The 19,933-nt window shown below is 36.9% G+C and overlaps 1 protein-coding gene across 1 annotated transcript in view; it reads left to right on the top strand.

Annotated features, from left to right (window-relative positions):
* nfxl1 (nuclear transcription factor, X-box binding-like 1) overlaps nt 1-19,585 on the top strand; it is a 173,184-nt gene extending 153,599 nt beyond the window's left edge. Inside the window, exons 20-22 of the mRNA XM_043691569.2 lie at nt 6,380-6,466; nt 10,644-10,697; nt 18,057-19,585. Of these exons, the coding sequence (XP_043547504.2) occupies nt 6,380-6,466; nt 10,644-10,697; nt 18,057-18,230 (315 nt within the window). The 3' untranslated portion in view covers nt 18,231-19,585. The remainder of the gene's footprint in view (nt 1-6,379; nt 6,467-10,643; nt 10,698-18,056) is intronic.
* Nucleotides 19,586-19,933: the final 348 nt, after the last annotated feature.

The following is a 19,933-nucleotide window of genomic DNA, read 5'->3' as shown; positions in this document are numbered from 1 at the left end:
TTCTGAAGGCTTCTCATTTTCCAGCCGTCATTTTACCTGCGAACATCTGCCCCCAGTCAGCTTTTGAAAGTTCTTGCCTAATACCGTCTAAATTAGTCTTCCTCCAATTTAGGACTTCAACTGTTAGATCTGGTCTATCCTTTTCCATCACTATTTTAAAACTAATAGTCTTTGCTGTTTCAGACTTGCCAGTATCCTCTGAGTGAGTCTAACTTAGAAATGTGAGTTGCTTGTCCCATCTTTTCAATACAGTTTTCCAAACATGGAATCTGATACGAATCAGATTTTGTAACTGCATTGACATTGTGATAGTCCACACGTAACCATTGGGTAACATCTGGTTTTGGCACCATTACTACAGGTGTGCTCCAGTCACACTAACTTATTTTGATTATGTTGTTTTGAAGCATGTATTCAATCTCCTTTTGAACCTGTGCCAACTTCAGACGGTTAGGCTATAAGGATGTTGCTTAATAAGAACCGCATTTCCTGTATCTACGTCATGCATGATTAGATGAGTACTTCCCAGCTTATTTCCACATGTCTCCCCATGTGATAGCAATAACTCTTTTAGGTCATTTTGATTTTCCTTTGGAAGGTAATTCAATAATTTATCCCAATTTTTCATCATTTCCTCATTATCCAATTCAATTTGAGGAATATCCAGTTCAGAATCCTCTGAACTTGGTTCTTCACTGTGTTGTAACCAGTTACACAGTCTCTTTTTGCTTTCCTTCCCTGTCAAAATATCTTTTGAGCATATTCACATGATGCACTCTGAGAATTCTTTCTGTCTGGAGTCTTTATCAAATAGTTCAGTTCACTCAAAGTCCTTTCGACTTGATATGGTCCACTAAACTGTGTTTTTAAAGGTTCACCTAGCACTGTAAATAACACGAACACTTTATCCCCGATAGCAAAATTGCGAGTTTTTGATTTTTTTTTTGTTTGCTTCTTGTTTCGTTGTTTGCAGTGATACTTTTAAATGCTGTCTAGCCAACTCCCTTGCTTTACTTAACTTCCCTAAAATTTGACACACGGTCCAAATATATGGTCATGAATTATGACTTACCAATTTCTCCTTAATCAATTTTAGCGATCTTCTCACTTCATGCCCAAAACCTGATTCAAATGGACTGAATTTGGTTGATTCACTTGATGCATATCTGATGGCAAAAAGTACAAATGGAATTCCTTTATCCCAGTCATCTGGGTAGTCTTGACTAGAAGCCTTCAACATGGTCTTTAATGTCTGATGCCACCTTTCTAATGCTCCCTGCTATTCTAGAAGGTACGCAGCAGATTTGAATTGTTTTATTCCCAAGCTGTCCATAACTTCCTTGAATAATTTTGATATAAAGCTTGACCCTTGATCTGATTTGTATTTGTGTGTGTAGTCCATATCTAGTGAAACATTTGAGTAACTCCTCTCTAACCCTTTTAGCTGTGATATTGTGTAACAGATCTGGAAATCTAGTGGATGCATTCAATATTGTTAACAAAGACTGACTTTTTGTTAGTATTCCCACTTTTTGTTTTAGATGGGGGTCTTACGCAATCAATTAAGACTTTTGTAAAAGGTTCCTCAAGTGCAAGAATAGGTCTTAAAGGTGCGGGTTTTATTACTGCCTATGGTTTTCCAATTACCTGACATGTATGATATGTCTGGCAAAATTTAACTACATCCTTGTGTAGTCCAGGCCAGTAAAAATGTTTTTGTATTTTAGCTTGGGTTTTTGATATCCCTAAATGACCTACAAGTAGTTCATGCACCACCAGCAACACCACCTTTCTACAACCCACTGGAAATACAACTTGATGAACTTCTGCCCATTCATTACCTGTCTAAATATATGATGGTCTCCATTTCCTCATTAAGACGACATTTTTAAAAAAGTAGTATTCAGGTTCTTCTTCTATATATGCTTTTGATACCATTGCTTCAAATTTTCATTTTTCTGCTGTAATTTAGTTAATTTCTCTGAGCTAAGGATTTCTGCTTTGTCATCTATCTGTTCCTGGTTTGTCTCGATTATTTGATCAAACATGGTCTCTGCTAATTCCACTTCAACTTTCTTATATATACTGTTTGATCTCTCCTGTTTCAACTGATGACTTTGTAACCTTGTTACCACACAGTCAGGAAAAATCCCAGGATACGCTTTCTGCAATACCTCAGTTGCCTGAGTTTCCACTAGTTTTTCAACTACAGCAGGTAGCACTCCTGTCTGTGAACCAGCTATATCGTTAGCAAGGACAAATTGTATTCCTGGAGCTGAGAGTTCGTCTAAAACTGATACTACGATGACTCCATTCTTCACTGGACACTAACCTCGTTGTACTCAATTGAACGCTTTTTGTCTCTCAGTGAATTCCTATTACTAGTACTTTTCCTGGCAATAGTCCTTCAGAGGTACATATCTCCTCATCTTTCAACATCAGAAATTGAGAGGATCCTTTTATCTCTTAATATTGTAACCTCTTTACCTACTGCTTCTGGCCTATGCTCGTTATCCTTTGTTGCACTCCCTGTACAGCAAGTGTTATGTCTTTATATTCAAAGAGTCTGGTGACCTTGAGCTAGGGTCCCTCCCTCTGGACCAGAATGTCCAGGATCAAGTCCTTTCTCCCCCAGCCATGTCAAAGCATATCGAAACAGATTGATTAAAATGACTATTCTGTGCATTCTTCCTTGGATAAGGAAATTGAAACTATTTACAGTACTGCAGATATGATCTCATGGCTCTATACAATTTTAGTAATTGTCTTTACCTTTGTCTTACAATCACTTTGTAATAAAAATAAACATATCATTTGCTTTCTGAGTGCTCTATTCTGTATTTCTTTATATATTTTAAACAATCCTTAAAACCGAGCTGTATGATAAATCTTTTGATTACTTGAACTATTCTCATCATGTGGCTCCCAATCAAAAATGATTACATTGTCATGAAGCATATTTGGGTGTTGTATATGTTAAAGATGCAATAGAAATTGAAGTTGGTGTTAAGGCTGCAAGATTCCTGAAGTTTTGCAGTTTTGTGGGAAAGCTAAATTTGGTGACAGCAGGATTACCCCAGAATAGGAAAGTAATTGTTTTACCTTGACTGTAATGGGGAAGGAGGATATTTATCGAGTCAAGCCTGCCCTATTTCTTTTGAGGGCAATTTGCTCTTTGCAGTCCTGTCTCTTTTTACCTATGATCCTGAAATTTTTATCTATTTAATTGGTTATCTCTTTTGAAAACAATGAATGAAATTGGTTCCGACCTTCTCAGGCTGTACATTATAGTTCGAGTGCGCTCATTGTATAACTTTTCTTTCCTCATGTTGCCATTGGTTTTTCCCCCAGTCACTCTGGACCCTTTTCCCAATGGGTGTATTTTTGCTGTATACATTCTCCAATTTTGAGCACCTCTGTCAAATCTCATGTTACCCTTTCCTTCTTTAAGGAGACAAATCCTAGATTCCTAAATATATCTTCGTAAGTAAGTTTTTTTTTACCAGTGGAGTGATTTTCTGCATTAAATTTCATTGGCCATGTCTGTCCATGCTGCTGGTCTGCCTGTGTCCTCTGAAGCCAATCAGTGCCCTCTTCACAATTTACAATACTTGCAAATTCTGTGTCAACTGCAAATTTTGAAATTATACTCTGTTCACTAAACTCTAGCTAAGTAATACATGTCAACAACAGCAGCAGTTGTACTGTTAATCTTTGGGGATCCTCATGAAATAATTAATTTGTGTCTGAGAAAATAACAGGTAATTATCACTTTCCTTCTTATCACTCAGCCGCTTTGTATCCATGTTGCCATGATACTTTTTTTATTCCAGGGACTTCAGCTTTGCTGCCAAGTGTATGTGACATTTTATCAACAAACATCTTTTGGATATCCTGAAATGCCAAATTAAACATATTGCTTTCATCAAATAAAAAAAACAAAGAACTGTGGATGCTGGACATCAGCCAGAAACAGAAATTGCTGGAAAAACTCAGCAGGATCGTTGGGCCCGAAATGTTAACTCTGCTTTCTCTCCACAAACGCTGCTGGACCTGCTGAGTTTTTTCAGCAGTGTGGGTTTTTGTTTCTGATATTGCTTTCATCAACTGGGTCCACATTTCTTTCTAGCAAGTGCAAGTCTAAATAAGATATCTTAGAACCTAAATCACTACAGACAAACTGACCCTGAACTTAATACCAATCTGTAAATAAATACCAGGGTCTTTCTGCCTCTTACAGTTCAATTTGTTTCTCCACATTTGACAGATGGATGTTTTTACAACTACATGACTGAAAAATTCCTTTGGTCCAAAGAGCTGCCAGAAATAACCCCCAGTTGAAGGCAACTAATGTCCAATTTGCAAACATCACTAGTATCTGGGAACTTTTGCCAGAACTTGGGACAGCTATTGCACATGCTAATCGAGCATCAGTCTAACATACCCATGCTCACAGAAACCTACCTCTTAACCAACTTCCCAGACTATTTCAGCACCATTTTCGAGTGTATTTTGCCACATCATCAAGACAGACTGATCAGAGATAGCACAGTGATGAAAGGGATATTGTGTGGAATGTATCAAATAGGCTGAAGATTGATTTCTGTGATGATGCGGATTCACTAATATCAACTAGATCTAGATTATCTCACAAGAGGAAACATTCTTTCCAAATACACCCTGTCAAGCACCGTTAGAATTTTATGTATTTCAATCAAGTTGTTTCCAACCCTTGGAAGCTTTGACAGATTATAAGTTTAGCATGTGAGCCTTTCCTCATAAGATAAACTACCTGTTTCGGGTTTAAGTCTCAAACCTTCTTTGAACCGTTTCCAATATGTTTGCATCTTTAAATAAGGAGGCCAATACTGTCTGCAGTACACCAGATGTGGTCTCATCATTACCCTCAATAATTGAAGCATAATTTCCCCACTTTTGTATTCAAGTTCCCCTTGCAATAAGCTTTAATATTTTCATACCTTTCCTAATTACTTGCTGTTGCTGTATACTAACATTTTCAAAAATTCATGCACCAAGGCATCCAGATCCCTCTGCATCTTCGAGCTCCATGTTTTTCACCATTTGGATAATTTTTAAAAATTTATTTTTGTTCTTCCTGCCAAAATGCACAATTTCACATTTTCCAAAGTATACTGTATTTGCCAGGTCTTTACCTACTCACATCATCTATCAATATCACTTTGTAGTTTCCTTTCTTTTTTCCTTCTTTGCAACTTGTTTTCCTGCCTATCTCCGAGAGTTACAAAGTAGTTCTGAATTTCTTAGAACAAAATACATGCTTAACTTACAAATTTAACATGTGAAATGTAACATATTAATTAATTAATAATTTTAAGCACATCTTCTAAGCCATAAAGTTTGTGAACTGATGCACTTGAAAGCTAATCCTTTTAAAATGTCAACATTTTCAAGCTTATCTTCAGGCTTCCCTTATCTAAGGAATAATAAAACAAGCCATGTTGTTTTATCTTCAAATGGTCACCTTTTTGGATGTCAATGTAAAGCGATGACCTATTTCAAACAAAGCTAAAGGAAGCATGTGTCTGCATGCAGTTTGTATATGTTTCAAAAATCATGTTTTACTGTATATGACTCAATGCCTTTTATTCATGTTTTGACAATTTTAACAGGGTGGGGTCAATGGAGTTTGTGGAAACTTTAGTACATAGACCCACAAATGGAACATTATCTACTACTTTTGTTAAGGAGATGCATTACAATATGTTGCACAAGCCAACAGTCTTTGAAAGGATGAAGAAGAAAATACAAGTGTTTTAATCAACCCATTCAGAAACTGCTGAACCTCTGAATCAGGTGGCATTTGAACCCAGGCCTCCCGGTTCAGAAGTAGGTTTCACTACCACCGTGAGAGCCCCCTTTATTACACATTTAGATATTTTCTTTTCAGTGATGTTATTGCACACTTCCGCACCAGGTTAGACATAAACCTGGGCCTCCTGCCTCAGAGGTAGGGACGCAACCATAGTGCATTATCATGAGACACTTCTGGCACAATGTTCATGTTTTCTAATCAATCACCTCTGCAGCTGGTGCAACAAGGATTAGCTATTTTCTATTAATTTTAAACTCCAGAATGATAATAATTACACCTCTCCGAATGTAACCTACAATGGAACATCATTGGAATAATTTTCTTTATCAAATTTTTGTTTAATGAACTGATGTGAGCAATTATATTAACTATATACCCATTAAATGAGTGTTGTTTTAGCCAACGGTTTATCTCATCTCAAAAGATCAACTGTGTTCTTCTGGCATGCATAATATTTATGGTTTCAAATTCTCTCAACCACCTTTGAAGAATTAATACCAAAGGCATTTTGTGTGTTCTGTAAAGGAAATACTGTGTTCAGTGGTGACGGAGGAGAAAGTCTTGGTGGAATGTGATGAAGTATGTCAGGAAATGAAACAAAAAGCATCTGAGGTAATGTCTCCTGCTTTGTTACATTATACTGTCTTAGCTTTACTTAAGAGTGCATGCAAAGAACATGGTCTAAAATTGACTTTTGATATAAAGAAACCTTCTGTGCATTTTACGTTAAAAGTACCTTGCATTCTACAAATGTTTTCAAGCATGTTTGTGGGCAGATTGTAGGATGGCAAATATAAATTTTTTCTTAGAAAAAGGGGCATTAAACTGGTTAACATAGTATCAGTAATAGGGAAAATGCTGGGGTCTATTATAAAAGATGTGATAATGGGAAACTTCTTGAAAAAAGGCCAGAACGATTACAAAAAGTCAACATGGATCGATAAAAGGGAAATTATGTTTGACAAACCTGAAGTTTTTGAGGATGTAGCTAATGTAATTCATAAAAGAGAACCAGTTGATGTGGTGTACTTGATTTTCAGAAAGCCTTTGATAAAGTCCCATGGAAGTTTATGTGTAAATGGGATTTGGTGTGACATATTGGCATGCATTGAGTTTTGCTGGCAAAGAAGTTAACAGAATGGTAATGAGGAATTTCTTCACCAAGAAAGTGATGAGCCAATGGAATTTTCTGACATAAAGTATTTTAAACAAAAACATTAAATGTTTTCAAGAAGGTGTTAGGTATCGTACTTGGGGATAAAGGGATCAAAGAGTATTGGGAGAAAGCTAGAACAGGATACTGAGTTGGATGATCATGGCATGCATTTAAGGTGAGAGGGAGAAAGTTCAAATGAGAGGTGAACGACAAGTTCTTCACACAGAGCATGGTAGGTGTCTGGAACGTGCTGCTAAGGTAGTGGTGGAGGCAGGTACAATAGGGGCTTTTAGATTAGTACATGAATATGCAAGGAATGGAGGGATATGGACCAAGGGGAGGCAGATGGAATTAGTTTATTTTGGTGTCACGTTCGGCATAACATCGTGTGCTGGAGGGCCCATTCCTTTGGTGTACTGTTTCATGGTTGATCATAATGAATGGCAGAGCAAATTTAAAGGGTTGAATAGCCTTCCCTCTTCTTTGTTTCTATGTAATAAATGGATCTTTTTGGAGTGAAAGACAGTGACCTGGAGTACCACAAGGATCAGTACTTGGGCTCTGGCTATTTACAGTGTATATTATCGCTTTGTATGAGGCAATCAACTATAATATCTCCAAGTTTGCTGATGGTACAAAACTTGTTAGGATTGTGAGTTATGTGGAAAATTTAAAGAGGCTTTAAGGCAGTTTAGACAAATTAAGCGAGTGGGCAAATACATGCAGTCTAATGTGGGACAAATCTTAAGTTATCCAATTTATCAGGAAAGGCAGAATGGCATTATTTAAATAGTGATAGATTAAGAAATGTTGAAGCAGGCTTGCAGTTAGGAAGGCAGATGGTATATTTCATTGCAAGAATGTTTGTGAACCTTACTGTCGCTATACAGACTCTTGGTAATATCTTTGGGATGTTTTGTTCAGTTTCAGTTTCCTTCTCTGTGGGTGTATGGGTATATTTGCCGTTGAGGGAGTACAGCAAATGTTCACAAGATTGATGCCAGGGATGGCAGGATTGTTACATGAAGTGAGATTGGCCTGTAGTTGTAGATATGATGGTCAAGAAAGTGATGTCTCTACTTGCTCAGGAGGGTAAGGAAATTTGAAATGTCTATGAGGACTCTTAACCAATTTTTATAGGTGCACCGTAGAAAGCATCCTATCTGAACTGTTCTTCCCAACACCCACAAGAAACTACAGACAGCCATGAATACAGCCCAGGTCATCTCACAAACAAGCCTTCCATCCATTAACTCCATCTTTACTTTCTGTTGCCTCAGGAAAGCAATAGAAACCATAATCATAGACCCCCTCCCTCTGCGATTATGCCTTCTTCCACTCCCTTCTGTCAGGCAAAAGATATAAAAGTTGGAATACATGTACGAACAGATTCAAGAACAGCTTCTTGCCCACTCTTATCAAACATTTGAACAGACCTCAAATGTTAATTCTGATCTCTCCCTCTCCCCCCTCCCTCCACATATTCTGCATTCTGCTCCCCCGATGTTCTTTATATTCAAAGTTCTTTATATGGTATGATCTGCCTGTATAGGATGCAAAACAACACTTTTTTGCTGTGTACTTTAATACATGTGACAGCAATAAATCAATCAATCAATTTGAATTCACTGGAGTTTAAAAGAATGAGAGGGATCTCATTGAAATATATAAAATTGTAACAGAGCTAGACAGATTGGATGGAGGGATGATATTTTCTCCATCTGGGGTTTTAGAATAAGAGGCATACTCTCAAGATTAGGGGTAGGTAATTACAGATTGAGATGAGAAATGTCTTCATTCGTAGGGTGGTGAAGCTATGATGTTCTTTACCACTGAAGTCTGTGGAGGCCAAGGTGCTGAATATATTTAGGAAATAAATAGATTTCTAATGATGTCAAATGCTATGAGGAGAGATTGAGAGCATGGTGTTAAGATAGAGGGTCAGCCATGACCATAATGAATACTGGAGCAGGGTCAATGAGCCATATGGCCTATTCCTGCTGCTGTTTTCTATATTTGTGTGTGTTTAAATACAAGACTTGGCAGGTGGATTGCAGTTTGTTCTGTCAGGGTTGTGCGTTGTATCAGAAATTATAGCAGAACAAGAACACTTATAATTTTGAAAGAACAGTTTTGCAATGTTTTGGAAAAATTTTACAATACGGAAAAGATTAAAATGCTAAGTAAAAAGGGGCTGAGGATAGATACAAATAACAGGTACTTAGAATGATTTTAGAAAGCTGGAACAGGTACAGTGGTTTCCTGTATTTTAAAATCCTTTGATTTGAAGCACTTGTTATCCAACCAAAGAGACTCAAGTGTATGTTTAATTGTTCATGAAGTTAAATGGTCTTGCTCATCAAGTTTTGGGCAGTCTTTCATGGGTTAAATTTAACTTAAAACAACAGTAAGTAATAAGTTGTCAAAATTGCACCATATCTTAGATTTTGAACCTGTTCTATTTATCTTTCTTACCTATGATTTCTTATCTTATTTTTAATAAATGGCTTATTGTACTTGAAATGTTTGAATTATGCCATTTTTATGTGATTGGAACTGAGTTAACGTACATCTATTTGACCAATAATTATATTTTTATATATTAGTAAAATCCTAAATGCTGCGAGTAAAAGTAAATTGTTAAAAATCTCTATTTGTTAAATTTGTTATAGTCATAAATTCCACTTTATGTTTAATCTTTCTTGCTCAAATTGAATTTTCTGGTGTCACTGATCTCCCCAACGGATTTGCCAGCAGAACGTAGGAACATTAGTTTGTTTATGATTGAAGATTTTCTGGAAACTGACAGTTAAGTAATTGGAAAACAGCAATAACATAACTTTTGATAGGAAATGGAAAACCATAAACTCATTAATCTCAAATAGAAGATTAATACTAATACTCGTACAATATTAAAGCTGCATGTGGAATTTGTAATCCTTTTACCATGATTAAGCAACTGTTTTAGATGAACACAGCTCAAAAATGGTATTAAATTACAGAAGGAATCTTATAGAACAGTCAGCTTCCAATTTAAAGCATATGCTGATGAAAGTTGACCAGGTGGCTTGGATTTTTCATGGATCTCCTCCCGTTTTGTTTTCCTCCTTTTTAAAAATGAACTTCTCAAATGGATTAATTGTGAGTAGTAGCAGCAATTTGGATTTCTTCTTTCAACTTCTATAAACAATGAGTAATAGCATGTCTAATTAAGGTTGCCACTGGAAGAAAAAGCAGCAATTTAGGAAATGTAAAATAAAATTGTATTTTTTATTATTAAGTAATGGTTGAGTAATTTCAGTGTGCTGTTTTGAGCCCCTACTGATTAGTCAATTTTACAAATAATATATCAGAAATATGGACCAACAGAAGTGGACACTGGTGGTTTTCAGAGCCAAAATATGAGCAATGATTAATAGAAAAATTACTTTGATTTTTGGAAAATACCTTCAATTAATGTAGAAATAATGTAGAAAGTAATATGACCAAAAGATAACATTTAATAAATTTAAAGCCAGGTTTAAAAGCAGAGCTGGACTAACTTTCTAGAAGTCTTACATGCTTCAGTTAGAGTTTACAAAATTTTAATTTACTTCGATAGGCAATGAATTATTTTTCTATCTGTTTCTTCAGATGAAAGAAGCTGAAGAGAAAGCAGCACTTGAAAAAGAAAGACTAAAACAACAGGTAAGTACCTGGAATAGTGCTCCGCACTATTTTCTAATGTCAGTCAGTATTAACACTTGCTAGATGTTTGGTAGTACACAACTTGGGTATTGCTGGAAAAAAGGCAGCTTTTGCTGTTTTTCCTTCAGTTTCTCTTACACTGTGAACAATTATTCTGTGTAAGGGAGAGTATTGAATGATTGGCAAGTGGGCTCTGGTAGAGGTATGGCCATGGAGAATGTGCCATTTATTAATGCCTGAAAGTTAACTACAAGGACAATAAGATTAAGAGCTGCATATGTTGGAAATCTGAAATAAAAACAAAAATTGCTGGAGAAACTCAGAAGGTCAGGCAACGCTTCTGGAGAGAAAGCAGAGTTAACATTTAGAGTTCAGTGACTGTCCTCTAGAGTTCTGAAGTAAATCTGTTTTCTCTTTACAGATGCTGCCTGACCTGCTGAGTTTCTTGAGCAGTTTTTGGTTTTATTTCAGTTAACTGCCAGGCTTTGTTTAAATTTTAAACTAGGCCGCTTGACTTTGATCAAGACATTACCATCAAAAAAGAGCCAGAAAATGGCTGTCACCTATTTTGTTAAATTGAAGCAAGTGTAGTGCGTGCATGTGTTCATTCTGTCTGCAGAGAACAGGGCTCTCAGTATTATTGTTATTACTATGTTTAGCTTTCAGTACACCCAAGCATACTGAGGGAGGTGGTGATGGCATCGCAGCAGTGTCCTTTGATAGTAATCCAAAACCCTCCAGTTCTGGGGAAATGGGTTCAGATCCCACATAGCAGATAGTGAAATTTGAACTCACTAAAAGTCTGGAATAAAAACTTTATCTAATGGCAACTGTATGACTATTTTGATTGTTCTAACAACCCATCTGGTTCACTAATGTTTTATAGCAAACGTTATTGTCCATCATTATCTGGCTTGGCCTAATGTGACTGCAGACCCACAGTAATGCGATTAACTCCAAACTACCATTGCCAGCTAAGGGTGCTGGCTGGCCTAGCCTGGGGCATCCACACCCAATGAATGAAGTTGTTTTTAAAGAGTGCTGTGGATTTGACTAACAGTCCTAATTTGGTTGCCAGTATTATTTTTAACACACACTCATGATTATCCAGGAAAAGCTATATAATTATGGAATACCATCTAATATTGAACTCTGTTGTGAATTTTGCAAGTGCAGGTTGGTTTGTTATGTCCATTATCTTGCTTGCTATGAACAGCTAAAGGGATATTCGGTTAAAACAATTTGTCAGTCTTTGAGATGTGCAGCCTACATATCTGGCTTCACACCAACACTGTCACATGTTTGTGAGATAGGCAGAGCATCATTTTGGCTTGACAGCAACCTTCTGTTCGTGGTAGTATGTTGCTACTGCACAGTAACAGTGTGAAGCATCGAGTTTCACCTACTGCTCAAACCTTGTATATACACTTCCAAGGTAATCTGAGGTAGATTGGTAAGTTTTCAGGTTGAAATGTGACCACCTTAAGGTTGTTCACAAGTTTGCATGATATATAACAAGAATGGAACCGATCACTATCTTTCAGGTTGGCTTTGATGCTTTGCATTTCAGCATCGAATTTGCACATTGAACAAATGGTTCAGGCCCTTTTTACAATGTTGCTGTTAAATCCAATGTTATAATCTTTGGGATCCTAAAGTGCGTATTGACCAGTGAAGGTAGGTTTGCGGCAAACAATAGTAGCAGATACCCTGGCCAATTTCTCAACGAGGACATCGAGGAAAGGGGCTACATTTTACTGTTACATTTCAAAGGTGAATTTGAGCTCAAGACCGAGCCTATAAGATGTGGAATGGAATTCTGTTTTCTCCCCGCAGATGCTACCAGACTTGCTGAGTTTTGTTCGCAGTTTCTGTTTTTGTTTCAGATCTCTAGAATCTGCAATCCTTTGTTTTATTTTTTAGGAAATTCTTACTTGAAGCTCTGTTTACACACTAATTTGTTTCAATAGATGACTGCACAATCAACCCATTTTAAATGTGCCTACACCATAAATACACACTCAACAGAAGCAGTTTGCTTTCACAATTAACTATACCTTTTAATAACTCTGTCTGACCATGTACTGTCTGAAAGTGAGGAATTTGACCATGCGCATGATCTCAATTTTGGTATGCTTTCATCAGGAAGAGGTATTTGCTGAATTCAAACTCCTCCACACCCAGCTATCCACCTTTGGGCCTAGTTACTGGTTCCTGTGAAACTTAGGTTTCTTACCATGAGCTAACAACTTATGTAGCAGGCAGATGGGAGTAGAAACATAATGCACTTTGAAATTGTCACTTCTCATCTCCGCTCTACTTCATGATCCCCTGCGTTTCCGTATTCCACACAATCGCTATCTACCAGCCTCTGGCACGCAAAATCCAGGATCCACTCATTATTTGCCGCTAAAGAGTTTTCTGACGTTGTAGGACACTTTGGACTTGTTATATCCTGCACTGTCTTATGAAATTAATACAATAGGTCCAGAACTGTCCCACCTGTGCACCCGGACAGGGTTGTGCACCCGGACAGGGTTGTGCACCCGGACAGGGTTGTCTTCTCTGCACAGTTGCAATTGCTGTTCAGAGGAGGAGCAACCCACAAATCCCAGTGTGACCTCTGCAGCTGCAACAGGGTTGCAACTCACTGTTTGGGAAGTAGAAAATGGCTGAAAATACCTAAACTGGTTCACTTTTTTAAGTTCCTTAGGTTTGAAGAAGAATTTTTCTGATTTAGTGAGAAGTTAAATTTTGTTTCATGTTTTATACGATTTTCCTGTTGCATGGTTTAATCTGATAGCTGGGTGGTGAGTTGACCTTCTTGTCCTTTTCCTCTGATTCTATTTGACAGGCTTGTATTGGGAATAATCGGGATCAAGAGTCCTCCTTGTCAGTGTGTTACGTGTTTTAGTACTGTTTAAATGAATATTTAGGATTTGCAGAAGAAAGATTAGCCCTATATTTACTGAGTTGCATATTCCCAGTATTAAAACTGTATCCTTTTATCTGCTGATCAACAACACTGCATAATTCATTTATTTCATCAAAATGATTCTTCTCCATCATCCCTTATTTTGCATTCTTGTTCTTTATGAAATTTCATCCCTCTATGACAAAATAGTATTTGTGGCCATCCCTTAGCTTTTGCTTGATATTTGCACATTTATTTTGATATTTATTTAATATATTAAATATAATATTCAAAAATAAAAAGACATTGGAGCAAGGAAATTATAACCCCGTTAGCCTTGAAGTAGATTACAGGAAAATTGCAAGAATATATCATTTAGTGATAGCAAATACTGTTCACTGGATTCAGGAGTTGTCTGATTCTCAAGATGCATACTGTAAACGTGGTGTGTCTTATCAACATAGCTGATGCTTTTGATGAGGTTACAAAATTGCTAGATTACAGTTATCCAAATTATGTAAAAAAGGTAGAAAACTTAATAAGAGACAGTCCTTTGGAATTGATGGGCAGATCTTTGGTAGAAAAAAAAATTGATTATGTTAATAGGTTGTTAATCATTGTGGTGCTACCTCTGCAGGATTTGGCTATTTGTGAATTACATTGTGCTTCTCCATCTTAAATGCGATGCTGTTCATGAGATAAAATGATTGCAATCAGATCTCCGATTGGGACAGAGAACCTGCGTTTGGCAGATGTCACTCTCCAGAGATGTGAATCATGTTGTTTGAATTAGTAGGCGTGATTCTAAGCAAGTGAATTCTATCCAGGATTGCTGTCTAAATATAAAGTGTAAAACGATTACGGTATTATAGTAAATGAATCTCAAAGTTCAAAGTCAGTGTTTGAGGCTATAACATGAGCAAATATGAACACAGGTGTATATTGGTAGGATAATCCCATAACCAACTGCACCAAAGAGTCTTAAACAAAGATGTTGGTTAGGCTTCATCTAGAACATACTGCACTTGGTCACCTCGCATAGTTGGTAACGTAGAGACCCAAGAAAAGTTTCAGAGAAGCCTCGAACTTTATACTGGACTCGTAAAGTCTTAGTTACCATAGGATAAACTACCATTTTAATTCTAAAATACTTTGCAATGATTTGACACTAGATTATATTCGTAAGGGTGCACTATTTGAGTTTGACTTTTTAAGATGACTCCGGAATACCAGTATAGGAAATTAAAGTAGCCCATGTCACTTTGGCAGTTCTCCATGAAGAGATCACATACATTAAAAGGCCAGAGGGAGGGATTCCAGACAGAGGAGAATTGCAGATGATGAATGTTGGAGATGGGTGAAAGGGACTTTGGTGCAGGAAGAGGATTGCTGCTGAAATAAGTGGGTATGGAGGTGAAAGTGAAGGAAGAAGAGTTGATTGTCATGTTGTCCTGAAAGTCATTGAGGCGGGGCCATAAAATGGTAAAGCTTTGACCTTTGCTAAGTGCAGCTCACTTGGCGTCCAAGAGTATAGTGAATACAGCAAAGGTAGCATAAGAAGAAGGAATGGAGTTAAAGGAGAGGGGAGGAAGAACACAGAAGGACTTTGGTAACTGGGAATTGTTGCAGCTTGTGCCCTTTCACTCCTGAAAGAAAGAGAAAAGCTTTCTTATTAAAGCATCAAAATAGATGAAAGATGAAATGATATTGGGCAAAGGACTGCTTTAAGATTATCTGTAACGATCCTGATGAAGAGAGAGGTTGAGTGCATGTGTATAGTTTGAGATGATTTCTTCTAGGTGATGCTCTAGGTGAATGTAAAAGATCACATGTCACAGTTTGAAGAATAGCCCTATATTTTCCTGGTTTCCTGACCATCCTTTCTTTTGCAACCAGCAAACCAAAAACACTTTTATAGTTTAGGGATCTTAATGAATAACAATTGACAGTCTCATTTTGAATGCGTGAGGAGAGTCTGCGAATGTGAGAGATTTTATATTTTGCAAGTGTTTCTTTCTGTATAATCCATATTTTTGTTCTAATTGCCATGGCAAAAGTCAAAATTGCAGGTACATCATACAAAGGAATTGTCAATTCAGTAAGATTCTCAAAGTTGTTTTGGGGAAATTCATTAAATTTTGCAACATTGTCTTATTTTCTGACATTTAGAAATCATCTGACTTTTTAACTTTTTTTTTATACATTCATGGGATGAGGGTGTTCCTGGTTAGGCAGCATTTATTGCTCATCCCTAACTGCCTAGAGGGCAATTAAGAGTCAACCACATTTCTGTGGGTCTGAAGTCACATGTAGGCCTGAGCAGGTAAGGATGGCAAGTTCCTTCTCTCAACAGCATTAGTGAATTTTTCCAACGGTTGGCAATGGTGTCCTGGTCATTATCAGCACTTTATGATTCGTGGATTCAAACCTAGGTCCCCAGAACATTACCTGGTTCTCCGCATTAACAGTCCAGCAATAATACCACTAGGCCACCTCCTGCACTTTTTAGTTTTGATGGAACTATTCTGTATAGCCTGGAAAATGCAAAGACATTTTTTTAATTCATCCATAGCAAAGTAAAACTAATTTGTAGAAAACAAATTAACAATAATAACAAAAGGGCATGTAATCCCAACAATTAGTTCTGAAGGAAGTGGAAATTCAAATGTTCTTCATATTCTGTTGAACAATTTTTAGATGTTTGAGAAAGTATCTTGTTACTGTATTCCTATCTTTAATTCATATTTCTAGTGAAGCAGCTACTAACTAGTCTATTTGAATATCATGAGTAACATGTATACTTAACTTTTGAGTCTGCATTTGATTTTCTTGAACAGTCATTTGCCAACTACGGTCATTACGTTTACAGTTCCTTTGAATGGTTAAGAACTACTGGAAAAGTTTTCTCTTTCTATTCCTATTATGAATGCAGAAATTTATCAAAAATCCTTCAACAGCATCTTCCAAACCCACTACTACTTCTATTTAGAAGGAAAAGGGCATCATTTATGTGGGAACACCACCACCTGCAAGTTCCCTCCAAGCCATTCATCATCCTGACTTGGAAATATATCTCTGTTCCTTCACTGTTGCTGGGTGAAAACTCTGAAACTCCCTCCCTAACAGCAATGTCGGTCTACTGTTATATCTTCACAATCACTGTTAACACGCCTCCTGAGGTTTGTCAGTGCTGAGCTGTCACATAGTGGGAAAGGTAGTAGGTAAGGATGTAAGAATTACCATGAATTGGCTGGGGTTATAAAAGGCCATGTGGGTGATTGGGGCTGAGTGATATGGGTGGGGTGAGAATGGGGGCTAAGGGTGACAAAAGAAGTTTGAAGCACTACAGGGGGATGGTAGGTGGACATGTGTAGCACAGGCTTTAAAGGTTTATGGTGGATGAGTAAAACGGCCTGGCAGCCTGAAGCTTCTAACCATTGCTATATTCCCCACTCATACTCATTTACCTTTAACCATCACCGTTCTCTTCACATGTCCCGCCCACTTCATCTACCATGCTAACTTATAAGTACCCACAAGTACCCAAACACTAAGAGAAATATATATTGCAGAATGCACCCTATTGAGAATAAGCACTGTGGTACATAAATGTGTTTTTTGGCACTTAACTGTTGCGTCTTGACATATTGGACAATATTGGATTTATGCATGTTTTACTCACAGTCCAAGAGACACCTGCTGCCAGCCTGTACAGCTCCCCAAGGTCTCCTGGTACCATATGTGCAGGGTATGCAAGGAGTATCCTGGTTATCCAGAAGAAATCCACTGAGACCAGACCTACTCTTACATAGAATATTATTCTTAATTAGAATGTTAATTAGACTAAGTTTCAGACCCCAAGAACTCTCAAATCCGTTTTCAGTGGAAGCAGCTGGTCATTTTAATGACTAGATGCCTCTGGGACTGATGCATGCATGAATAATGGATTGCCCCACAATCCCAGCCCTGCAAAAATGAGAACTGCAGGATTAGGAGAGACAATTTGAGATTCCCAATTTCTTCCAACATTTTCGCCTCAACTGAGACATTCTCCATTGTGGCAAAATTCAAAACCAAAGTGTTAGCAAACTTTTTAAATGTGTTAGGCATGACAACCAAGCCAGGTCCTGTTCTATCATTTGTCCGTATGGTCAGGTGCACTTTCTCGGGAAGGGCAATAGAAGCTGATACCGTTGCCTGTCTTTTCACCTATCTCTAAAATCCATTGGTTACTTACAACATATTGTCCCAAATGTGTCTCTGGCTGAGTTCAGCCAATGTAGCAAAAACCAGAAAATCTCAGGTTCAGTTTCTGATTATCTAGCTTAATACCATAAATGGTATTGAATCTTTACCTCTGAGCAATTGAAAAAGTTATTTCAGTTTTAAATTTATTCATGCGTATTTTTATTTCGCCCAAATATGTCCATGACCTTTATATCCAGGTGGAGTTAGAAGCATTTGAAAAAAGACTAAAGGGTCGCCGTAAGAAAAACAAGAGACGGGACACTACAGAGACTAAAGAATCAGCTTGGCAGAAATACAGGAAGTACCTAATGATCCCTGGTTGTGGAATTGTTTTGGCAATGATTGCTTTTTATCTACTACAGCTAAATTGAAGAAATTGAAAGCCGTGGTATGATTTAGAAAAAATATACATAATATAACAGAGTACTTCTAAAAATTAAAATGATTATATTAGAATGGATCCCACAATTGAAGAACTTTTTGTGCTGAGCTTACTGCCAACATACAACGGTTTACAAATGTAGTTGATCAAAATGCTTTTTGATTTATGCACATGACCAACCACAATTAACTTTCATGTATATATGTTGTATGAAAACTCAGCAATACTTTGTGTGTATGTAGACACGTGAACTAACTTAGATGTTTAACAAAAACAAAATCACTATAGAGTGTTCTACTTGCATATAAATATGAATTTTACCTTGCAACTGACAGTATATGTAGCTTGCATTACCATGGTTAAGATTGTTTTATTTGCTTCTGTGATAATTTGGGTTAAGTAGGAGCAGTTAATGTGTGAATTTCTTTGGTTTTTAGCTTACGTGAAGCTTTTACTTTTTTACTGTCAGTCCATTAATTGAATATTCAATGAAAGTTGCAAGCCAACAAGCAGAGTTATGTCTAGTTTGTGAATCAATAGAGGTAGTATAGTTGACCCCAGTTAACTGGAATGTTGTAAATTGCTGATTGCCTTGCCATTTAAACAAAACTCTGTACTGTTTCAGATCAAATAAATAATTCTTGTCAGCTCGGCTTTATCTGTGCTTTTTATAGCACTGTAACTATTCAAAGAAGAAATCAGCAAACTGAAACGTAATGAGCATTGAGACATCACTAATGGCATAAGCACACAGAGGGAAATTTTAAGTCTACTATTATTTTACATTCAAATGACTGAATTGCTCCCAGTTCCCCATTAAACGTACCATAGAGAGTTGACTGGCTTTCCTTTTACTGTCCAAATGTATGTCTTGGTTTTGATAAAAAGAAACATTTTGAGGCAAAGGGTCAAACATTCCTTTTTACACCAGTTATGTTGTTATGCTAATTTTGCAATTGTCAGTAATTTGAAAGTTATTCAAAACCACCTGGAAACAACTGATATGTTCTATAAATTAATTCCCATGGGAAATTATTGGTAAAATGAATTCACAAGACTGAAGATATTTTATGCAGGATAATAGAATTGGTTTGCATTGTCTGCCCTGTTATATGTTGCTCTGTATTGAAATTTATCTTTGTGGTGTGCTGAATATTGCATTAATTTTCTGGATCTATGATTTAATAAATTAATTGTTCTGATTTAATGATTATTTAATTTACTGCACTGAGTAATTTCTGTTCTCTAAAACAAAACTGAAGGCATTTTTTTTATAAGAAGTATGAAGTTTTTTTGTATAATTAAGTTCCTTTTATTATTAAATAAACTGGCAGTCAAAATTGAGAGATGGAAAGAGCCCCACAAGATCACTGTCTTTTTACTCATCCATGCTGCACCACCTGATTCTGGGATTGGATTTAAGCATCTGATAACAGTGGTGCTTCATTTTGTGAGCATACGAAAAATGTTGCAAATCTATTTTATTTCATTCTTCTCGTGTTCTAACAGGTTCCTGGCTAGCTTGATAATATGTTGTTGGAATATATTTGGAGGTGGAAGGGGGAGAAAAGAAATTATGCTGTCGGGGTTTGTTGATTTTATGAGCTATTTAAGTTTTTTCAATTTCTAGAACTTTTGTTTTCACTTTCCAATTTGGACTTGAACTTATTTCAGTTGCCAATACTAAATTCA

The sequence above is a fragment of the Chiloscyllium plagiosum genome, unplaced genomic scaffold (genome assembly GCF_037043375.1).
Source record: "Chiloscyllium plagiosum isolate Xiang-an unplaced genomic scaffold, Cpla_swu_hap1 HiC_scaffold_1, whole genome shotgun sequence".
Taxonomy (NCBI): domain Eukaryota; kingdom Metazoa; phylum Chordata; class Chondrichthyes; order Orectolobiformes; family Hemiscylliidae; genus Chiloscyllium; species Chiloscyllium plagiosum.
Note: the sequence above shows the minus strand (reverse complement) of the source record. Positions and strands in the feature narration are given on the sequence as shown.